This window comes from Halichoeres trimaculatus, unplaced genomic scaffold, assembly GCF_033239565.1.
Source record: "Halichoeres trimaculatus isolate MK-OKI-2021-1 unplaced genomic scaffold, fHalTri1.1 fHalTri1_scaffold_12, whole genome shotgun sequence".
Classification (NCBI taxonomy): domain Eukaryota; kingdom Metazoa; phylum Chordata; class Actinopteri; order Labriformes; family Labridae; genus Halichoeres; species Halichoeres trimaculatus.
The window spans coordinates 20034552-20057846 of NW_027437190.1; the positions used below are offsets into that span (position 1 = coordinate 20034552).

General features: G+C 39.7%; 1 protein-coding gene across 3 annotated transcripts in view; it reads right to left on the bottom strand.

The window, feature by feature from the left end:
- LOC141800189 (CUB and sushi domain-containing protein 3-like) overlaps nucleotides 1–22208 on the bottom strand; it is a 214653-nt gene extending 192445 nt beyond the window's left edge. For all 3 annotated transcript variants that reach the window (XM_074682596.1, XM_074682597.1, XM_074682595.1), the window contains exons 1-2: nucleotides 21515–22208; nucleotides 2853–3075 (exon numbers count right to left, since the gene is read on the bottom strand). In XM_074682596.1, coding sequence (XP_074538697.1) covers nucleotides 2853–3075; nucleotides 21515–21692 — 401 coding nt within the window. In that variant the 5' untranslated portion in view covers nucleotides 21693–22208. The remainder of the gene's footprint in view (nucleotides 1–2852; nucleotides 3076–21514) is intronic.
- Between the last annotated feature and the right edge of the window lie 1087 nt (nucleotides 22209–23295).

A 23295-nucleotide genomic window follows, 5' to 3' on the forward strand; every position in this document is an offset into this window, starting at 1 on the left:
GCCACACTCATATAGTTGTAGGAGGATTTAAAAAAATAAACGAACAAAGAATAAAATAATTCTCCAGTTCCTATCTAGATAAAGGTATTTTCAAGCTGTCATATTTTAGTACCGTTTGAGCTTTACTACTGGGAAGCACACAGGTGTAACTAATAACATTAATTATGGCTTCAGCGTAAAATGCTGGTGGACTGAAACAATGCCTCCATGAAAAATGTAAAAGCCACTGTTTCAGCTAATCACTACATGTTTTTAATTTGAAGAGTGTGTGAGTACTTGGCAGCCAAAAATGAATAATTTGACTTTTTGGCTGCAGTTTATGCTCTTAGTTTTGCAGTATAACACCTGAGTTGACGGCAGCTAACAAATGTCTGAAACTCGCCGAGCAGACACGCTAATTGTCGAAGCTAACTGGCTTCAACAATTAGCCATTAACTTTTCGTTACGTTACCGTCACCATCATTTCCACAAACTAAACCGTGAGAACATAGACGCAGTCAAAATAAAAAGGTAACAAAACAATAACTTACAGGTTCAGTGATGTTTCTTCTGCACTCGTATCCCCTGCGCCAGTGTTTTAATATCCCTCTCCACGAGACAGTCGTCTGCGCTAATTTGATTGAAAAGCCTCGAGGATATGGTGCGTTCAAGAGTACTATGGAATTTAGAGTGACTCGCTTTTGTATTACGAGGACCTCAAGAGTTATCTCTTAAAAACAATGTGGTTAAACACAAATACTTTCATATGATTCATTTTTAGATTTAAATAATCATGGTGAGGGACATCTAGGTGTACAATTACTTTATCTATTACAAATAAATAGCTAACTCCTCAACAATGTTGTTAGAAATACAGCTGTCCCTGAATTTGAAAGTTACTATTGCTTCTGAAATCCACAATTTTGGACAATACTGCTTGGAGTTAATTTTCAGAACATATGAGGCAGTATCAAAAGCATATGTGGTCACTTATGATGCCTTGCATAACTTGATGATGTTGGGCCATTTTGTTCACATTAAATTCAAATTACTGGTATTAAAATACCATGTGTTTATAACACCTTGCTGATGCCACCGTTTTAACCAAGGCTGAATGTTTTACTTTCTTCACTTTATGGCACTGGAAAGATGTAGAAACAGGATGGAATTTTTAATTCTTCCTATAGAGAGTTAGCCTATGTCATTGCTTTTAGATATAAAGACTTTTCATGCTGTTTCATGCATTCTTTTGCTAAGATTGTGAAAGATCAGAAGTGATGCAAATTCAGCTTGGATGGTGACAAACCTTGCATATGCCTGACCCACAGCAGCATTATGCAACATTTTTTTAGTGTCTGAAGTGATTCATCTGCTGAAGTATCAACAATGAATCAGCTCTTAAATCATTCCCCCTCACCAGCCCTTTTTGCTATACATCCTCTATTGTGTTAGCATGAGACCTTAGTCCACTTGAGCTGAAGTTAGAGTCGCATAAAACAGGACAAGAAAAAAAGCCTTTGTAGCTGCATTTGGAGTGTTTCACTTACAAAACTGCATGCCCCCACTCTAACCTCTAATAGAGCATGCTTGTGAATCATAGTGGATAATCAGACAATAGAAGGTCCAGTGAAACATAAAAAAGGCTGAACAGGCATTAAAGTTGAAATTTGAATTTTCACTTCTCAATCAGCTCAGACCAAAGACAATCTTCTTTCTATCATTATTATACTCATCAGTCATGTCTATAAAAATTTAGTTTATTTTGAACGTTTTGATATAACAGAGAAAATTTAAACCTTTGACACTTTAATTTAAGATTCAAACACAGACTCATTCTTCAAAGCAATTGTTATGGGTGGGAATGTAATGGAGCATACATCAGATAATCATAGTTTCTACTTATTTCATTATGTGTTTCTAGAACTTAAATTTAAAGTGTGAATGCAAAAGAAATGTTTTGACTATCCAGTCTTCAAATGTGCGGAAACTTGATTCTTCGGTTTCTTTTATTTTCTATAACTGAAACATTTATTACAAGCAGCATCTTCAGTATATCGCTTTTAAAGTTTTACATTCCGGTTGATTATAATGAGTCCCCACTGAAAAATCAATCATCTCACCATATTTCTTCATTTAACTCAGTTACAGGACAATAAAGCTACATACTGTGTACATTTACTGTCCAAAAAACAAGAAGACCAATGATTGAAAAGATGGATACTGAAGAGAGCAAGAATTGAAAAAACAAAAGACAGAAAACTCTTCCCACTCGACTCCAACATCAAGCTCTGTGAACGCAGAGAGCACACTGAGCAAACAGTTGTTTGCCTGTTCAGTGACTAAAGTAAACAGGGAGAAATCTTTCTGTTTGATTTTCATGTTGTTTGCTACCCCTGACTCCTCCAATGGAGCATTAACAAAAGGATGGTAGCTACTGAGCTGACCCACGCATCAGTGACGCCAACACAGTATGCTCATTCAGAAATAATGTTGGGGATTCTGCTCAGGGCTGATGGGTTCCTTTTCAGACCAAAAACATTTACAACACAAGTATTTTTGATGAGAGAAATTTGTTTTTCTGTGTTTCCATGTTGTAAACCTAAGCCTGAACAGAATCCAGTAAGCTTGGAACACAACAATATCAGAAAAGGGAAGCTTCTCTCTCTCCATATATATATATATGTATACACACACATACTGCTGCTGTCTTTCCTGACACCTCCTTGACAGGAGCCAGTCGTCTTGTGCACATTAAAGATGAACTTCCTGTCAGTGGTGAACATTAAAGGCTGTCCTCTCTTTTATTTCCTGTCCCTTCCTGCAAGCCTTCAAACACAGTTTCAAGGTCTACAGCTTCAGAGCAGTTTCCTTACCTCGTTCTGAAGTTAGCCGGGTGTGGATGCCCATCATACAAAGATAAAAAGTCATATTCCTCTTCGACAGCAAAAGATTGAAAAACTATATGAATCCTTTTTCCCTCCTCGGCAACAATCACCCAGGTACAGTTTGCTCCATTTGGATATCCATATGGAAACCCTGGGCTTTCTATTGTCCCATTCCTCCCTTTTAAAGTGCCTCCACAAGTATGGATAAAACCTGGAAAGAAAAAAAAGACACACAGTCATTATCAACAGTACAGCAAAACACAAAAACATTGGGAAATACCTATGCTAACTGGCATGAAAATTCAATTGGAAACATCTTTATTTCTTGGTGAGGACATTCAAGCAGCAGTAGTTAAACTGAATGTCTTTCAAGTGTTAAATAGACCTGTTCAGATGCTAAACTGGGAAACATTTTCACTGTAACTACTGTATACTCTGATGCATATTCCTTCAAATGAGAACACATTGTTTAGAAAATCCACATGTCTTTCTGCTGGCAAAAGCTGAAGGAAAATCTAGAAAGCACCTGGAGGAGAGCCAAGCGCTGTTTCTTCATTTACATTTTTACTTTCGGTGAAAATTAAAACAATAACAATAGTACTAACAGGCTGCAGCACCTTTTGCTGCAATGATGGCAGAAAAAAAGCTTAATTTACAACCACAGTGATGTCTCTTTCATACGGCAGGATTGTAAGGCATCATTAGTGCCCACTCATTCTTTTCTTTAGGGTTAAAAAACCAGAGAGACATGCAACAAGCAAGGTCTTCCAGTTTGGTGCCACATGCCTTCTACACTCTGTTTCACAGCCCACACACAATATATATCTGTAGCTTGTTGCACTGGCTCGCTGAGAAATCGATACCCTTGACATATTAGGTTAAGCATTATACTATTATTGTCAAACAATAATGTGATTGCCTGGCTAACCCCTGTGGTGTTAATGTAGTTTGGCAAATATGTCATACCTTAGTAACTCTAAAACACACAAGAGTTTATCTGTGTCACTCATGCAGACACTAACAGTACAATATCCTACATGCAGCGTCCTCCCACACATCCTCAATGTGTAATCATGCTCCCATACAAACACACACGCACACACACACGCGCACACACACACACACACACTGTTTCACAGGAAAAAAAGTGGTTTTATTTGAGGCTATCTTGCATGTTGTCTAATGAAATGAAAACTTAATTAAGATGCATGGTCTACACCTCACAATTTACTCTTAGCGTAATTAGCTTTTCACACTTGGTAGGTAAAGGATGCTTTGCATAGTGTTGGCTGTACACACGCAGAGCAGTATGGGAGAAAAGGACTTGGCAGCTGTGCAACTCAAATGGCCCAGAGTAAACAGTTGCAATTTTCCCTCTGTAATATGTACACCTTCTTACAAACTGATGTGAGGAAAAAGTTAAATTGCTCGAATCTGAAGCATCAGACAATTAATTTCCCTCTTGTCAAGCAGTTTCATTATTTTTTGGTCCAAGCCTGGCAGCTGTTTGTATTTCACAAAAAAAACAACTCAGTTATCACAAACAGGATATTTGTGTAAAGCTATCCATAATCAGGATATTCTGAAACACCCCAATCAGAAGTCCATGACGGTATAGTACAGTTTATCTTAATCTATGGTCCAAATAATTGACCTGCACCAGAGACCAAATCTTTTTTTTTTTTTTTTGTCTTTATATTGTCTTTATATTGTGTGATCATGTTATTGATTCCACCTTTTTAAAGATACAGTAAGCTCATACAGATTTATGATGCTGTGTTGTTTTCCTGTCAAGGTTTGCTGCATACTGAAAATCACGATTATTTCTCACACCAGTGGGTAAACAGGGCAAATTTGCCATACTGATGCCCCACATACAGGTTAATAGAGTCCAACCTATGATATGGTGCTGTGTTGGATCAAATGCTGCTGGGAGTAAACAAATTATCAGGACATATTTCATCACAGATATAGAGTATGTCTGTAAAACTATGTAATTTTGATGACTAATGACATGCTTTTTGATAGATTGAAAATAAAGTGTCTTTTCTTTCCACATAACCTGCTACTTTATAGTTTGACTGTGTATGTGGTACAGTTTTGAAACTGTGTCTGCAATCAAAATGTTCATTGCCCACCAACACCTACACCTTGCTGCTGATGCTTCAGTCTGTACTTATTTATTGAAGTAAAAGCAGGACTATCTGATAATCAAGATGGCCTAAATTAACATAAACAGCGCATCTGAGTGATGTTTGGCCTCTGACTAATTATTTTGCAAAATAATCTCTTCCATTTCTATAAACAAGATTAATTTTTAAATGGCATGGCCACAGGAGGATGCAATTGTACTAAATATCCAGCAGCAGCTATGGCAGCAAAAATATTCTGTTTACTTTTACATGATGAATCTGAGACAGATAAAACTGCTCGGAGGGAAAGGGTACCACACTAGGATTTGGGGATTTTTTTATTTTTGAATAAAGGGCTAGTCCATAAATGTCCAACATGAAGCTGCATAACTTTGTCAAGAACAGAGCTCCGCTGCATATTTAATTGTAAGCTGTATTTTAATTGCGGGTAATTTTTAAGAGTGTGTCATTACTGATGCTTTGAGGAGAATGTAGGGTAATTCACTAAAGACACAATGGTGAAGTCCTGAGACCACTCAAGGTGTTTTTACACTACATGGCATATGCTCCCATTCACTTCATATCTATACACTGATGGAAGAGGATATTATACATGTAAGTGCCCATCAGTATTAACTAATCCCATTTACACACATCCCCACACTGCTGGCTATGTCATTGGAAACAATGTGGGGTTCAGTGTCTCTACCAAGGACGCTTTGACTTGGCTTCTGCTTCAGACAACTGACTACGTCACCAACACACACAGAGATCTTCTTCTTTCTTCTTCTTCTTCTTCTTCTTTTGACATCGGTTTTTTTTCTTGAGTCTCCTTTGAGTTTCTTCTTTCAAAGGAAATGAATGTCGTTTTGTAAAAGGTTTTAATCAAAGGATAATGTATAGTCAGTGGGTGAATCTATGAAATAGACTCCCAACTGTGGGCAACACAGCACAGAGATCTTGTCCACCCTGAAAGTTCAATATAACGTATCTATTACCAAAATATTTTCACCCACAGTAAAGATATTTTCACTCGCAGTAAAGTCTAGACAATAAGGTTTGTCTGTTGGCATTCATATCTGATACAGAAGTAACATCAGCTCCAGTGTAAAGTCTTCTTCCCTGCACCTTTGCCATCTGCAACTCTGCCAAAGCTCATAGAGCATTGCAGTTTGTGGTGCTTTATGTCTGTTTTCTTCAAATTGGTTGACCCCTCTTTCACTCAGTTTCCCAAACATCCCAAGCTAATTTAAGCACAGAGTCTTTTTCATCTTCTCTTCTTGGCTCATGACTAACCCAGAACGTTGAGTTTTGTGATTGCTAAAGAACTGGGAGTACTAGCGAACCTTTCCTTTGTGCAGTTTACTGATACAATGAGCAGCCCATGTTTTTGTCAAACTGTCGAGAGGAAGAGGTGAAATCATAAGCTTTCCTATTAATATTGAACTCTGTCCCACAGATTAATTTAATATGAAGTGTTATCAGGCTGTCCCTGAAGTCAGTCTTGACATTCAGAATTAATAACTGATATGTTGACATTGTAACCATTTAGAATCAAGTATTTAACACAATTGGGCGATTAGTAAGAAAGCAGAGTACAACAAACATCAAAGACATTAAGCTATTCAACCATCTGAGACAAAAAATACATGCCTGAAACAGACACACACTCACACTTTCAGCTTGCACAGATGTTGAGTTGAATACTAATAGTATCAAACGTTTCCCCACAATATTTGAAATATCCCCTCAGTGTATTTCTGCATTTCCATCATTCATGACATTCTAGTGCGGTTCCTTCATCTGCTTGCCCACAGCAATGTAAATCCAGTGTCAGAAGTTTCTTTTGTCTGTTTCGATGTTTGTATAAAATCCCCAGGATATGGCCCAAGCTTACAGGGTTTGACATTTAAAAGGACTTTGGTATTAAACAATTCTGACAATCGTTATAAAAAAATCTTCCAGAGGTTTTAATTTTTTGGACAATTGCATAGACAGTGATAGGAAAAGTACCTTTTTTCAGACATAAAGGGCAAATGATGGTACTTGACAGGACACATATACGCTCACATAAGGCTCCTTTATTGAAGTGAACAAAATTTTGCATTTTTCCTTTAATATAAACTAACAGCAGTCTGGTCTGTTTTATCAATGTCTTCCTGTTTCTGTTTTCAAGTCCAAAATTGATCTGAAGTTGAGTCTGGGCAAAATGCACAGTAATACATTCAGTGCAGGTTTTTCAAGGCCTTTACACATCTCTTGATTTAATGTGTTAGAGTGAGACTTTTCAAACTGCCATGTAAAAAAATCATGAAACCAGACACATGCAGTTTTAATTGCTGCTGTATTAACCATGACTGCAAGTCAAATGAACTTGGCTTGGGTTGTGGTGAGGTCATTTTGTAAGTGTTTTACTGTGGCTAACCATTGTAAGATAACATAAACCTGAGGCACTCCTGAGTAAGGATAACAACAGGGCGCAGACAGAAGAACATAATCCTTGTGTTGAGCTGTGTAGCAATGACCCACCCACAGTTTTAGAAGGCAGCTATCAAGCATTATTGCCTTTAGCTAAAGCTCTCTTGAATCACCTGGAGTTTATAACTGTATCAAAGCGCAGTGGCCATTAGGGCCAGAAATATTTCACCGTTTATCAAGCATGAGATGTCTATTGTTGTGGACAATTTATAGTAATTCTGTTTGTGCCTGCTGCTTACAGTGTTTGTGTGTCTGATGGTTTGTGATGTCCTGGAGATGAAAGAGCAGATGCTTATTGCCAAATTATGTATCCCCCGCTATTACTTTCATCTTTTATCGTTGGTTAAAATCTCTCCCCTCTCACCCTCTCTGTGTGTCTCACTCTCCTTTTTAACTCACTGCCTCCTCATTGTATTTTTCCCTCTCATTGAAAATGTGGGGGATACTGGGGAAAGCTGCAACCACAAATGATTGCAGCAATTTAAAGCTGCCATTAGAATTAACAGGGTGATCACACTTGTGCTGCACATGCTCAACTCAACTCAACTCAACTTTATTTATAGAGCGTTTTAAAAACAACCTCAGCTGAAACAAAGAGCGGTACACGCTACACTAAAGCTCCTTTCATGTGCTTTAGCTTGTGGTGACAGTATTCCTGTCCCTGAGCATTGTCATAACTGTCTCTGATTAAGCTTAGAACAGATGTGTAGAACACATGTTAAACCTTATGATCTTTAATTGTCATGGGTAATAAACTCTGAGATAAAGGATTATCATAGGTATATTATGAGTGCAGACCAAGTAGTCTTTGAGACACCGAGAGAATAGCAAACCGTGCTGCCGCGCATTCCCTCAGCCATCCCTTACTCTATAGGCCATCTCATTTCTATACGCTCTTCTTTATGAATCAGTATCCCCCGTTCCAGGATGTGACTCATAGGAGCTTGTGGTATGTTAAGCGCTGTTATCTCAAACCTGCATTATTAAAAAGAACACTGAAAACATACATCTCATTACTTGTGAGGAACATGTGAAGACAACACGTGTTTTCATAGGAGAGTAGGAGAGAGAACTCTCACACCTACAGAGAGCTGTCTTTGAAATCCACCTCTGCTCTGACCTCCATAATCCCTTCAATTGTAAAAGCGCTTTTTTCCCCGGGGCTGTCTTTGACCCCATGTTAGTTCCACTTTACAACACCAGCTGTAAATTGTGATGAGAAACCAAATTAACAACATGCTGTGAGGACACAGTTGGGGGAAAAATGCGGTTCAGAAATATGAATCAGTATCATAACACACAAGTCTGGCATAAACAGGGGTCTCAGCAGGCAGCCGGCCCGGCTGACAGATAGCTCAAGAGCGGTCCCAGCTGTTCCTCAAATAGTTACATTTACACATGGCCTTTTGGATGTGCACACAAATACCACCTTTTCACCGCACAATGGCTCTGATGCTCGTAACTGATCGTAACACTCACGAGAAAAAGCACACAGACAAGAAAATGCCAGTTGTCTCCCAGCCTGGTGAGATTCTTGTTTGTCTCCTTGCAGCCTCCATTCTTGTGTGTATAATGTTAGAATATGCATACTTACATTTGCATGTTGCTGGCTTTGCAGAGCATCTCACTGATGCAAAGGGCATAACCATGCCAGTCAGTATGATTTCATCTATGCCCAGAAAATACAGAGATTTTCAGCAGAATGAAGCATTTAATGAACCACTCTACCCCGTGTGGATGCAAAATAAGATTGATTTAGTAAACAAAATACATCGTGGATCAAAGTGGGAAGTCTATTATGGAATTTGTTGCAGGCTAAATGAGTTATTTAAGGTTTACTTGTTGCATGGAAGAGAATAGTTTGGCTCTCCTTAACATGGGCTAATGCATGAAGGATAGGTGCCCCCAAAAAACAAGTAAACAGTCAATAAGCCCTCCTTCATCATTAGTGCAGATTTGTGTCCTGGCCATAAAAAGAGATGATAATGTGCGGCAGGGAGAGGAGGAGCAGTCATTTACCACCATCCAAATTATTATGAGTGACAAAAAGACCATTGGGTAATGGATGATTGCTGATGGGTATGAGAGATAGCCTATCCCTGTTGACTGTTTTCGAGCAGACCATCATTAAACAGGCTGGGAAAATAAACATGCCTGATTTGACCTCCCCTCAGGTACCTGCGTCAGGATCCCGCAGGGCAGATTTAACTGCTAGTCAAACTCTGCTCTTCCCTACAGCTGTGAAAACTGTTGAATTCTGATTAAAGAGTACAGCACTGATTTCAGAGGTCCATTATATTCTCCTATCATCCTAAATGTATTGAATGTATCTGCTGTCTTTTGTGTTTATCTTTCATCCACTGCCTATTGTCTCCCAAGTTTCTGACAGCCTACATGCCCCAAAGTATTTTACCAATCATACGATAAAGTCAATCAAATCTTACAGAATCCTGTAGCACAAAGCAGACTGAATGACACAATAAGGAAAGATTTTGTGCCTCAATTAACTGGATTCAAGGTACTGTTAACTAATGAAATGATAAGGCCCTCCCCTTCCTCAGCAGTCGGTGTTAACCCAGTGCATGAATTGAACAGAAATGCATTCTCTGTCCTTGAAGCTTCAGGTTGTAAAGTTGTGCACTGAACATTTTAAATGCAACACCCTTTATGCATTATATATCAAAAACTGTGCTGTGTGGACAAACATAGCAGCATGAGGACATGAGCTGCAGAGCTCTGTGTAAATACATTAGGCTTGGATGGTAAGACACTTTTAAGGAAGAAAACCTCTAAAGTTTTAGCATCTAGAAGAAAGGATGCTGCACTGACAATGTCAAACTGTAGCCTTACATTGCAGTCATTAAAGAGGAGGTTGATTTACACACACATCTGGAACAATTTGTGTTTCAGTGTCTGGCTCAAGGACACTTAAACCAGCAAACAGGAAGAGCGTGGGACTGAGCTGCCATATGACTAATGGCTAACATGCTCCACCACCTGAGCTACCTACTCCTGCTTCAGACACAATTAGAAATATCACTCAATAATAATACCTCAGTGCTGGTTAAGTGCAGCTGGTGTGTCTCTTTGTCAGTCATTGCGGCTAGACACAGAGGGTAAAGTAGATGTGGACATATTCCTTCTGTCTCTGAGCTCATAAGATGTTTATGTTTCAAGGCCAATTACACTTCCTCTCTTTAAGGGCTTTCCATTGAGTGCTTTCTTCCAGCAGAGTGCGGCAGCACCATGCATTAAGTTACTTTGTTATTAATGTGTTGTACAAGCTTTATTTAAGATTCTTTAAGCCTCTTTGAACAAGTGGCTGCAATTTACACAGAAAACTCTTGGATTTTTTTTTAAAGAGAAGGTTAATGGCATAGTTTTTTGAAGTGGGGTTGTATGAGGTACTCGGGTGATAAGTGGGCTAAGTTTGTATTTAAAAAACACAGTCCCACTCCTCATAGCAGGACTATTTTTTAATGTGGAGTGGTTCTCAGAACTTGAAAGGAGAGCCTCATAGGAACAACTTTTTTCCTGATCCACTCACATGCTAAAGATTAGAAAAAAAACCCTGACATCTGCATTAAAACCAACATTTCTGCCCTTCTTCTGTTACTTGTGTGCAATCAGAATAACAAGCTGAATTGCAAGTGTTCTCCATACGTAGACCAGCTGTGCCTGGAAGGGCAAAAAAAGACACTTTTTTTCCGCTGTATAGCATTTGTAGCATATTCTTGATCATAATAAGATTCAAAAAAGTAAATCAAGAATGCACTGGAGGATATGTACTGGAAGAACAAGAAGAGAGGTTTTTTTTTTTTTAAATGAGGAAATCATTAAAAAAAAGGTCAAACGTAAAAGGAAAAAAGAGCTGTTAAGTCAAAATAGTTATTGAAAATTAAATGTCCATCATATTTGAATTCCTTTGTCTCACCTCCATTTGTGAATGTCACTGTCAGTGAAAGTGCATTTTTTTGTGTGTCTCTGTCAGTGAAAGTGCATTTTTTTCTGTGTAGGAACTTTATCCAGCTTTACTTAACAAGATCCATTCTGAAGGCAAATTACTGTACACTTACTACTGATAATTTATTATTGCACCCTACCTTAAAAACGTTCTAATTTAGACGAGACTTGTGCCCTAAAAAGGTCTTTATTATTTGCTTAAACTAACAACAGGTGACTTATAGTCTCTGAGACACAGAGAAGGCTGTGTAAGTTAAAGTGGCCTACATGAGACATCCAAAATATGTTTCAATCAGCCTTATAATACAGTTGCAGAGATATATTCTCTATAAGAAAGAAAAGTTTCTTCTTGCAGTGGACTCAGGCTCAACTCTTGGTTAAAAAAAAAATGTTTGCATTACTACGTGAATAACAAAATACTTAAATGCACAATTTCCAATGTTTTTGAAGGAAGACCTCGGCCAGGCTTTGATCTTCACTTGGACCACCATCCTATCTTTGCATGGAAAATGTTTGCCTTCACCCTTCATACATCACAGCATCTCTCTTCAAACAAATCCTCAGCCCAATATCCACAGGCCTACTGAGCTATGCGCTTTCAAGCTCCTCTTTTTAACTTATTTTTGGCATGTATTATTTTCACTTCTCTGCGTGATTCATTTCCTCACGATTGCTTAGTCAAGGACACCTCTCCTTGTTTCCCGATGCTGTTTTCCGCCGTTGTTCTCGATGATGACATATTACAAACAGAGAAGGAGGCAATAGCACCACTTCCAGCAATCAAAGAAGTATTTAAAAAAAAAAAAATAGCTGCATTGATTTGTGAGTGACCTTAAAGGTAAATCAGCCAATATAGAGATATCCATCAGCGAGGCCTGGTTACAGAGCAGTGAGTGGAAAGATAGAGCCCTTTCTGAGCCAAATAAAGGTCAACAAACACCCTGTTAGGTTTCATTCACTGCATCAAGACCTCTTATAAAACACCACAAAGAGAAACAAAAGTCTGAGGCATATACTTCCTTTGTTTTGGTGGGTATTGAACTTCCAAGAAGAGAAGGGAAATTAAATTTATAGATTATGCTAATCACTGAACATAACCATTGATCAGAGGAAATACGCAAGAGAGGGAAAGGGGAAAAAAAGCTGCTGCCTGTGAGCAGTCACAGCTTCAGATCATGCATCTTCAGTGTCTGCATCTTTATCAAATTAAAGCTGCAGCAGCACTCAGGAGTTATATTTAGAAGTAATTTTGTTTTTATTAAGCCAAGCAACTTTTACTTTGCTGCACACTTCAAATGTGGGAGAGGGGGAGAGAGAAAACAATGTTTTAACAGCACAAGCAAAAATATAACAATGATGGCGGCACAGGCCGCGACAGCAACCTTAGTAGACAGAAATCTTAAATTGATGTCCCCAAAGAGAGGGATTTTATCTGCATGGCTGTGCTGCAGCTTCACAACTCATTTTGATAGAATGTGCATAATCGCCACCCCTCACCATGCTTGTCTGCATGCTTGATGAAAGGGAAATGGGCTCTGTACAAGAGAAACAGAAAAGAGGCTTTCTAGAGAATGACGATTACCTCATGAGTGTGTCACTGCAATTTGGAAAGGGGCTCTGAAATATTCCATTCGCTGGTTTTAAATTGCCAACCACTGGGGTGAAAAATACTAAAATCAAATACACTGTCATGCTGATACACAGCTGGCACACACACACACACTGAAAGGCATACAACCACACCAGGACACAACTACAGTTTTTTGTGTAGCCAAGTATAATAACCGTTTTCCAACGTCTGCGTACCACTGCTGCTATAGCTACTCCCCAGCAGATATTTTATGGCAAGACACCAATATGTCCTGAAAGTGCTGCTGAGCCTTACTGCACCTGATGCCAGGCCACCACTGTGAGGACTGCTGTATAACGCACAACTGTGAGCCAACAACACATCTAACAGGACGGCTGTCTCTCTAGCCTCCAGTCTCCAAAAGAAACAATAGCATCTACACTTCGCTTTGAAAAGTGCAACAGAAAGCAGCTGCAAAAGGAACGTGTCTATTTTGGTTTGGAAACAGAACAGTGGCTTAAAAAAAGACCCCAACATTTGTTCAATTCCCAGGTTAACATCTGCTTTTCATTAAAGACCATTTCTCACGTGGTTGAGGACATGTTTTTAATACAATTCATCTTAAAACACAATAAATGATAAATTATTACTTTTCCTCATTAAAATCTGTCAGGCTGCACATTCTTCTGAAGTTAAGAGACATTTTTTTTAAGCCAACCTGCTCTACAGGTATAAAAACTTTCAAAAGTGAAAAGTGCATTGTACCATAATGACAGTACGTCAGACCGCTGAATGTATTTACATCTAGGTCGCCCTCTTCAGGCACAGGAAATAATAGTTACTGGGAAACAAAAATCTGAAGAAGATCCAGTGAAAGCTGCAGCTTCTTTCTTCCTCTATTATTACTAACACCACCAAAGAGGTTATGTCTTTGGGAGAGTTTGTCTGTTTGTTTGTCTGTTTGTCTGTGAACAACGTAACTCAAAAACTAACAAACCAATCTTCATAAAATTTTCAGGAGATGTTTAAAATTGGATAAGAATGAAGTGATTCAATTTTTTTAAAGGATTCTTTATTATTGTGAGATAGGGCTGTTTTCCCCATAAGTGTATATAATGCCACAATAGATTGTTGCAGTAATTTCTGACAGATGTAAAAGTACGATCCAGATCCTATCATTCTGTATACTAAGATCCAGAATATGAAATATGTACTGGGTCATCGTAATTTTCAACACTGTCAGGTAACAAATTATCCTACAAACCTGCAACTAACACCAGATTGTAGTTGACAGTCTGCTGAAAGGGAGTATAACATTAAAGTTGGACGAAAGTGTTGTGTGACAATCATAATATGCTTGACAGAGGTCTGCACTCCTTGAGTGCTTTTCTAGTTTAAGCTTTTGTTTTTCTGCATTTCCATGTTGTTTCATAGTTTCACATTAAAGAACTTTTCCAAACAAGTAAACTCACTGAGAAAGAGATACTACCAACATGGGATCCACACAAAATTAATACAAGTCAAGTTTGTACAAAGAAAAAGGTTTCAAAAAATTCCCCAGTCAATTTTTGTTGATAAAGTTAAAAAATACCTTCCATAGACATATTATTTGGCAGCAACCCACGAAGCAAAAGTTTTTCAGGCACCCTGCATGATGTATGCATTTTTTCACAACAACCAAATAAATATGCAATGGCACTTTTTTCCAAACTCACTCACTCACTAACAATAACTTCATGAATAAAAAGATAAATATATGTAAGAGTAAATTCTGAGGGCACAGGAAGACACGCCAGGACTCAGAGGATGGAGAGGACACTGACTTATTTATTGACAATGCTGCTTCATTTTTTTTTTTAAAGACCCAGATCATTTATTCATTCTTGTAAGCTAGGCCTTGCATGCTCACCTGCATGCACGTTCGTGTGGTGATTTTTTCAACAACAAATCCTCCCAGCACACTAAAAGGGAGTGTCCTGGATCATGAGGTTTGCTTTCTACATTCTACTGTAAATTACGGAGCAACTGATGTGTTACATAAAAGAACCACCAGGGAGAAGACTGTGACAAACAAACTTTGAAAGACATCTGACCAGTAAAAAGAAAGTGGGATGGTACAGTTAGTCCACTTGGATGGTTGATTGGCTTTCTCTTAGCACAAAAGAAAAAGCAAACAAAAGCTTAAGCTTCTAAAATGGCTCCACTATTGGGTTCAAGGTGATCAGTTAAAACTCAGTTTAATAGCAGGTGAGCTGCAGGTACTTTTGTGTTTGTTAGACACCTGCAGTAATCCTCCACGGCAGAATTAATGAGTGTGTTTCATCAAACCCCAGACGCAGCCCTCTTACTTCACTAATGATTGAAAATCCAGACCTGCTGACTCTTGTCACAATCTGATGTTAATAAATGAAGTGTATTTTCTTCTCAATCTGAGGTCCCACACAGTCAGTCCAGGTTCAGACAGAGAACAGTTCAGGGTGAAACTAAGTTTCTCTTCAAACTAAATGTTAATCTTGGTTATAAGAATGAAACTCAGACATGAACACTGAAGACTCCAGCCTTGACTCAGACTTGAAGTTCAGTGGCTTGGCAAAGCAACTGCTGGGTTGAGAAATGATGCTTTTATTTTTCTTGTCTAACCTGCTGCTGCTTTACTCAGTGCTTGTAGGTTCAACAAGTAGTACAGGAGCTGCTGGTCTAAAGTGCTGCCACTGCAGTTTTTTGGAAGTGGCTTTGTATCAATGACCCTGTGTCCTTGATATTACTCATATGAGAACAAGTAAACATGGCTGTAAACTGAAAGTGGACAAAGATGGATGAATAAGTTATTTAATAAATGCAGCTCCACGGACCAGGGCTAAAGGCCAAAGTACACAGCGTAGCAGCCGCCAATGAGATGGTTACATATACGAGGATTACTTTCCAGTATGCATATTTAAAATCTTACTTTATTTACACTCCAAATTAAAATTCATCATATAAGAGATCACATTGGATTTCTAACCAAACTGGCAAAAAATGTGAAACATTAAAAAAGTCTAGAGATAAATTAAAACAGGTGTATTTTTTATGAAGGAGTCAATAATCCCTGCTGCTAAACTGCTGATTTGAAAACATTTCACAAGCAACTGAGGTTGTGGTCTACCTGTCGGGTTTATTTTCTGTCTAGATGCAATATGAAATCCCTAGTGGAGCTTCCTCAACACTGAAAGCAAATTGGTGCAGTTGAGAGTCTGAACAGGTTTCTGTTAAGCTAACCTGGCCTATCATTTTAATTGCTGTTGAAATATGTTCTGGAATGGCAGCAACCTCCACCAAACAGTCCACCTGCTCAATTACCTTCACATCAGCCAGCTTTGTTTGCCTGACCATGCCTCGCCCCTGCCTGCTCTGCTGTCACACATATCAAACCTCCAGCTGACAGCGGCAGAGACACGGACAGCAGTGGCAGCAGTGGTCAGTACAGAGGAAGATTCATGGAGGGACGTGGGTATCCCATGGTCACGGGTTATAAAGTCAATATAGAATGAAGGGAAATAGAGTACGCTGTGGGTACAATTCCTGACAAGATTAATGAGAAATGTCCAATGGTATGGATATCACTGTGCTTCAGTGATCTCATACATATGGAATTTTATATGCAGAACTGTATTTGGGTTATTAGTTCCTTCTAATTAAAAATAAATGCTTGGCTGCTTTTGCATTTCCCCTCATGACTGTTTGTATCGCTGTCACTGCAACATTTCTGCCAATGTAAAAGCAAATTTTAACCTGTCAGGTGGTCTAGATTTTAACAACTGTGCGATTCGAGGATTAATGTATGCACACACTTTATCAGTGAGTGTGCCTGCAGACAGTTAACAGAGTTTAATCCCTTCTGAAAATGGCACCTGCAGGAACAGAAGACAGCCCACCGCGAATCTGCAGCCTTGACTCCGGAAGCAACCTGTTACATTTAATCTCAACAAGTGCTGAGCTATTATTCTTCCTGGAGTCAAGATATTGCCAGTCTCTCCCACCAAAGGGTACTGCTTATATTTAAACTGATACCTGAGAGGAACTGACTTAATCGAAACCAGAAACTATCACACCCTCTCTGGATGCTATCAGCTATATCCAAGAGCCTAGTCCAAAGCCTGAAGCCAGAGGCCAAGAGACCAGTAGGTGAACTTAGTGGTACTCTGGTTCTCCACTGAGACTGTTCAGTGAGATTTCAGTACTAAAAGACCCATCATGATTCTAGAAAGTAAAAATCTTAACTCTATAGGCCCCAGTAACCCAGAAAATATAACGTTACAGCTGAACCAAGGTGAGTCCTCTGGAAACTGTCCATTTTATTTATTTATTTATTAAATTCTGCTCATCTTCTGCTGTTGCAGAGATCAAAAACCTGAGGGGCAGTGGGATAATGCCCCAAATTCCCTGTAGATAGTGTATAATTACACAGACAAATTGTAATCCTGATTAGCCCCAGCAGCCTTTCCAGCCTGTTTACATAATCACATTGAGAGAAAGTCTTCATCAAGGGCTCAGTGGCCAGATTACTGTCTGTGCAGACCCAACCTGATTACTAGCAATTAGCAACTCTGGTATTAGGTTTAAAAAACCACATTATAACATAATATTGAGGCAAGTTAGAGATTTGGGGGATGTTGAAAAAAAAACCCTCATGGGTAATAGAACAACAGATGGGTGACAATCCATCAACTAACATGAATCTTTCTGTTGTTTGACAGGCCAATGTCAGCGCAGGAAGGAGGCTGTTTCCTGTGTGCCTTGTTTGTTGTCTGGTGTCTCTTCAAGTTTCCATGACCCCTACTGCCATTATCTATCAGGTCACTAGCATCCCAAAAGACAAAGAGAGGGATGAAAAAAAAAAAAGTTTGAGTAAGATTCAGATCTGGGGCACAGAGCAGGGGTGCGTCCAGACTCTTTTGACATGGGTTGGCGAACTGGGGCACTGGCTTATGCAGGGAAATAGAAATCATTTATTTACTGCTCCTGTCTCCAATCATTTTATATAATGTAATCACTTGTCTATTAAAAATTAACCCCAAAAAGCAGCAACGTATTAATAACAATGAGTTCAATTCTTGAGGATTAAAAAAGGAGCTGTTAGTCTTAAGTACTCAAATAAATAAATAAATAAATAAATAAATAAATAAATAAATAAATAAAAATAAAAATGTGGCCAATGGATGCATATTTGACAGTTAGATAGACTGCCTCCCCATATGTGTGCCAGTATATATATATATATATATATCCATAAATGGTAAAGTCATGGCATGCACAGATGCACTGCGGTGGGTCACATAACTTAAGTTAGATCCGAGTCACTAACCAAATCACATACTAAACTAACCACAGATACTGATTTGCAAAGTCATGCAAAGTTCAGTGATTCTCGTGTTGGTTTTTGTCACATTTTCTTTCTGTTCCCTCTCTCATCTGGTACAGAGCACTGCAGGAGCCCACGTCAACAGAGCTGTCCACCATGCTGTCACATCCCCTCCTTTTGAAATTAAATAACTGATGAAAACTAAACTCAGTATGGTGAGAGTTATAAAAACAAAAACCAGATTTGGATGTTTTAGACAGGGTTTTTTTATTATTATTATTTTGTTTGGTCTGATCTCTCTGTTAACATGAAGGAGGCAGGGTTCATTGTTGTACTATAGAGGGAGCTCTAAATCATTTGGTTCGAAGGCCAGAGAGAACTTATGGTGTCCATGTTAAAATACAGTCCAATATTAGATGGTGTGCAAATGTTTGGTCACAATCTTCCATTAACTGTTTACCTCCCAACAGACCTGTCTCATGTAAAACAATGAAATATATTCTACAACGTGCTAAATTTGAATATGAAAAAGCTATGGCAGCTTGTTTAACATTAGAAAGTAGAACTTTTGGGCTCATTGGAGTTGGTCAATCAGATTTTTATAGGGCCCTTGCCACCCTTAGACCCCCCTCTTGATAAGCCCCTGCTGAAAAGTGGCATGGTAAACCAATATCAGGGATAAAAAAAAAAAAGGTTGCAATAAAAACAATATTCTCATAGCCATAGGCAAGATACAAAGCAACCATATGAATCTCTCACTATAAATCTGAATTCGATCACACTATTTCTTTTTCTATAGTGATATCATCTCTTCTGCTTACACAAGAACATGCCGTGCTCTCAGCTCTGTCACTGTTTCATTACAATGAACTTGATTGATCGCTGTCCTATCGATGGACGTCATAGGAAAAAAGGACAAACGCAGCTCACCAGAAAGAAGCTGCATCTCACTGCCTACCATCACTGTAAAGGAATTCAATTCACATTCGACCTGAGTCAAAAGAGAAATCCAGTCCCTGTAATTTAGCTTTCTGAATTTGTGTCTCTGTCAAGCAGTTCTATAAGTTCCCAGAGGATTATGTGACACAGTTGCAGTGAATGTCCTCAGTTGTTTGGTAGAGGACTGAAGCAAAAACAAATTGTTATTCAATCGTGATGATGCAGTTCTCTCAATTTCAGAAAACAAAGTTGCTAAACTTCTCAAAATTTTGTTGAGAGCCAAGAATCAGACAGGTGACTGACATAACTTTGTGAGCTAAGAATCAAAACTGTACGACCCACACACGCAGAATCCTGACTCAGAAATACTCTAATATGAGAGAAAGCACCTCTAGCAAAATGATGTTGCACAAACTTTGTTACATCCAGAGCTTCTTCTTTTTTACAGCATCATTATCTTAGCAGGGGGTGAGTCACAGGCCAGATCCAGCAATATCTTTTTTACTTCAGCAAACATTGAGTCAGCTGTCAGAGCAGAGGAACAACAGCTGTTCATTGGATCATCCACCATGCTTTACTGAGTGTCACCATTTCCTATCGCACTTTTCCAAAAAGAGGTCCCAAGCCTCCCCCACGCAATCCCCCTCCTCTTCCCCTCCTGCTTTCCCCAATTCCTGGCTGGCTGGCTCTCTAATAAGTAACAGAACTAGGAGGATTGGCAGTGGCCTCGAGGTTTGACATTGCCACAATGTGGGTGGTGATGAAACAGCACAGCGCCCGACTCTGCTCGACTTGACTTGGCTCATTCTTGGTGGGCGCTGCTACTCTGCATGCTGCACATTTCATCCACCCCCAACAGACAGACATGAGAATTACTCAGAGGGCAAACAATCTACATGTAAATTGATATCTGTGAGTGCCTGTATTCAGACACCCATCCATGCATTCAACAGATTAGCAACCACTCATGCACAAACACACACAAACTCACATGTTCCTAAACACAAACAAGGTGATGAAAAACCCTTTTGAGGGTTGGTATTGGATTTGACTTTCTGTTAAGACAAGATGAAATGAGAACTTTACACATCAATATTAAATATATGGCACACACACACACACACACACACACACACACACACACACACACACACACACACACACACACACACACACACACACACACACACAGGCTCATGCATCATTTTTGTAATCAACATGTGACTGCCTGCAAGGAAGTAAGTAATGGATTTTTCTTTGTTTACTATAATGTCCCCCCCAAATGTCAGTGGACATTGGATTAGCATGTGGCAAATTGCAGTGTGGAAAATGAGCAAAAACTGCCTAAGCTCTGGCTGTATGTAAACAGCATGAATCAAATTAACTGTGGTAAACAAGGGGAAGAAAAACAGGGATGGTCAGTCAGTGAACCACAAAGTCACTCAGGAAATGTGTTGTGCCATGAATCCAACAAGGAACACATTTAAATATCTGTGTTAGAAAGTGATACTGGAGCAGTGCTGAAGATGTTCCTCAGTCTGGATAAAATTACTGATGCATATGGAGGAAAAAAAAGGTGGAACCAGCGGTTACCTCAGCAGCTAGAGCGACTTTTCAAAGGACAGACCCTTGGTAAGAAAGAGCCTGTAGAATACTAACAAGCCCACCTTACACCTGCCTGCACTGGCAAGTCCGATAAACACCAGTCGACAAATTGGTTCCACACAACTAATTGCCCCCCTCCATTCCCACCCCCCTTCGCCAAATGGTTCCAGTAACATTTCTGGAGAGAAATTGGCCTGACGCAAAATCCCCACATTAATACTTGAAAACTCGACCCAGAAAAGGAGAAAATGCGCACAGGTCCGGCCAGAATAAAACGGGGAATCTCTCCACATCTTGGAGGAAATCTGCAGTGCATGCTCTTGCAACAATTCACTAGTTACCCTACTAAGCAAAGCAGCTCACGTAGGCTATTAGAAGGAGCGTAGGCAACCGCAAGAATATCTATTGAGCGCCTCAGTCAAAGCCTGCATTGAGCTGAGTGAAATGCGTCCCTCAAAACTCCATCCAGTAAACCGTGGCAGCCCTATTTTTGCGCACGTCTGTAACGTTAAAGCTTTTGATTTCTCGCACGCACACGCTTAAACAGACACACGTTCACACGGGCACACGCACACACATGCGCATGAGAAAAAGAAAGAGAAATTGCTGCAGTGGCTCGTACCTTTCACACAAGTGAACATCAGTGAAAGGATGAGATTCCAAAAAACAATTCCCGTCCTTATCCTCATCGTTTTGGCTTGGACAAAGTCCCCTCGGCCACATTTAACGCATCTCCTGTTGAAAACGTCCCGTAGTTCAATAGATCCGTCGTAGTATCCGTCCCTGTAAATCCCTTTCATGCTCAAAACTAACACATGTAACCTAAAGGCTGATTTTTCTTGCTTGAAGTAGGCTCCCTCTCCCTTGTCAGAGGAGGAACAGGCAGAGCCGCCCGCCGCGCTATGTCAGCTGATAGGAGAGAAGTGAGCAAGACTGAATTTTTGGAGAGGACCACAGCAACCTGGACCAGGGCTCAACCATCTCTGCTAAGAGGGGCATCAAGTGTGGGGATCTGTGCCGGCGCGCGTCTGTATCTGCTGTTCAACATCTTTCCTTTTTAATCCCTATTAGGATCGAAAGAGAAGTCTAGCCGACCATTTGGATGCTCCCTTTATCGATCTGCAATTGAGCCACGCAGAGTGAGAGAGAAAAGGTGGTGATGGAAGGGAGGAAGGGGGGTGTAGATGAGAGAGGGAGAGGAGAGAGAGCGTCCTGTGTAAGTATGATGTGGCTCCTGTGTGGGTAACAAATCATGAAGTGGGAACGGTGAGGTGTGGGTGGCAAGAGAGGAGAAGGCACGTCTTTATGGGAAGGATGTAAATCCTGAAGAAGAAATGAACCCTGCTAATGACAGCATGTGGTTTATGTGTGTGTGAGAGAGAGAAAGAGAGAGTGAGTGTGTGAGGGAGGTGGGGGTGTTAGGTGAGACTCAGACAGGCAGCAGCCCGTCCCGTAAGGTGATGAAAGAAATTCGCCCGGTAGGCAATCCCACCATAACTCTGATTTTCATTTTGGAGATCGAGCGCAGCCGTTATTGGGAGTGATGGGACTGAGCAATTTGCAATGCAAAGATGGGATGATGACGGCGCAGAGAGCTGCTCGGCTGCAGTGTGTGCCTCTTCTGCCATCTAGCTACGAAAGAGTCACCGACCTGCACTCTGAGGGGAGGAAAACAGAGGAGAGCAGTGGAGTACGAGGCCGTGATTGCACATAGAAAGAGCATCCACACAATCAGAGAGGCTTTTTTAAAGAGTTTGTCAGTGTAATGACTTTTTTTCTTTATTTTTCTTTTTGATTTACATATTTTCCAGAATCTTTTTCTTTAAATGTCCTTACAAATAAAAGTTTCTTCAATCTGAGAGCAGAGCTGAGATATCAGCTGAGGTTTAAATCAATTATGTTCATGGCTCTTGGTTTGATTAATGCCCATTTAATAATTCTACCTGAATGACCTCCATAGAAATCCATATCCTGTGTCCTGGTTAGACAAGATTTATTGGCGTGGAGTCAGCAGGGTAAGTTCAAAAGAGAGCTAATAAATTAACCCTGAGCCTTTTTTGTGTTGAGGAGAAGCCAGAATGCGCCACTGAGAAACAGTATGAGAGCTGTCCAGGGTGCTGAAACTTTGAATCAGTTTCAGCAGCCATAACACCCACACTGAAAGAGGGTACTACAACCTTAAATGCCATAAAAATGTTTTTCATTATATTTTTAAAAATAAAACAGCGATAAAAAGTATGTTTCATTTGATGAAATTCCATCCTAAAGTGTGGAATTCTAGAGATGATCATGGGTTTCGATTCAGTGTCCAAGGTTAGTTGGCCAGACAGTGTGAATTGCCCATCCTTCCCCTGCTCTCTCTGGAGAGAATAAATGGGAGGAAACAGCCTGATCCTCCTCTAA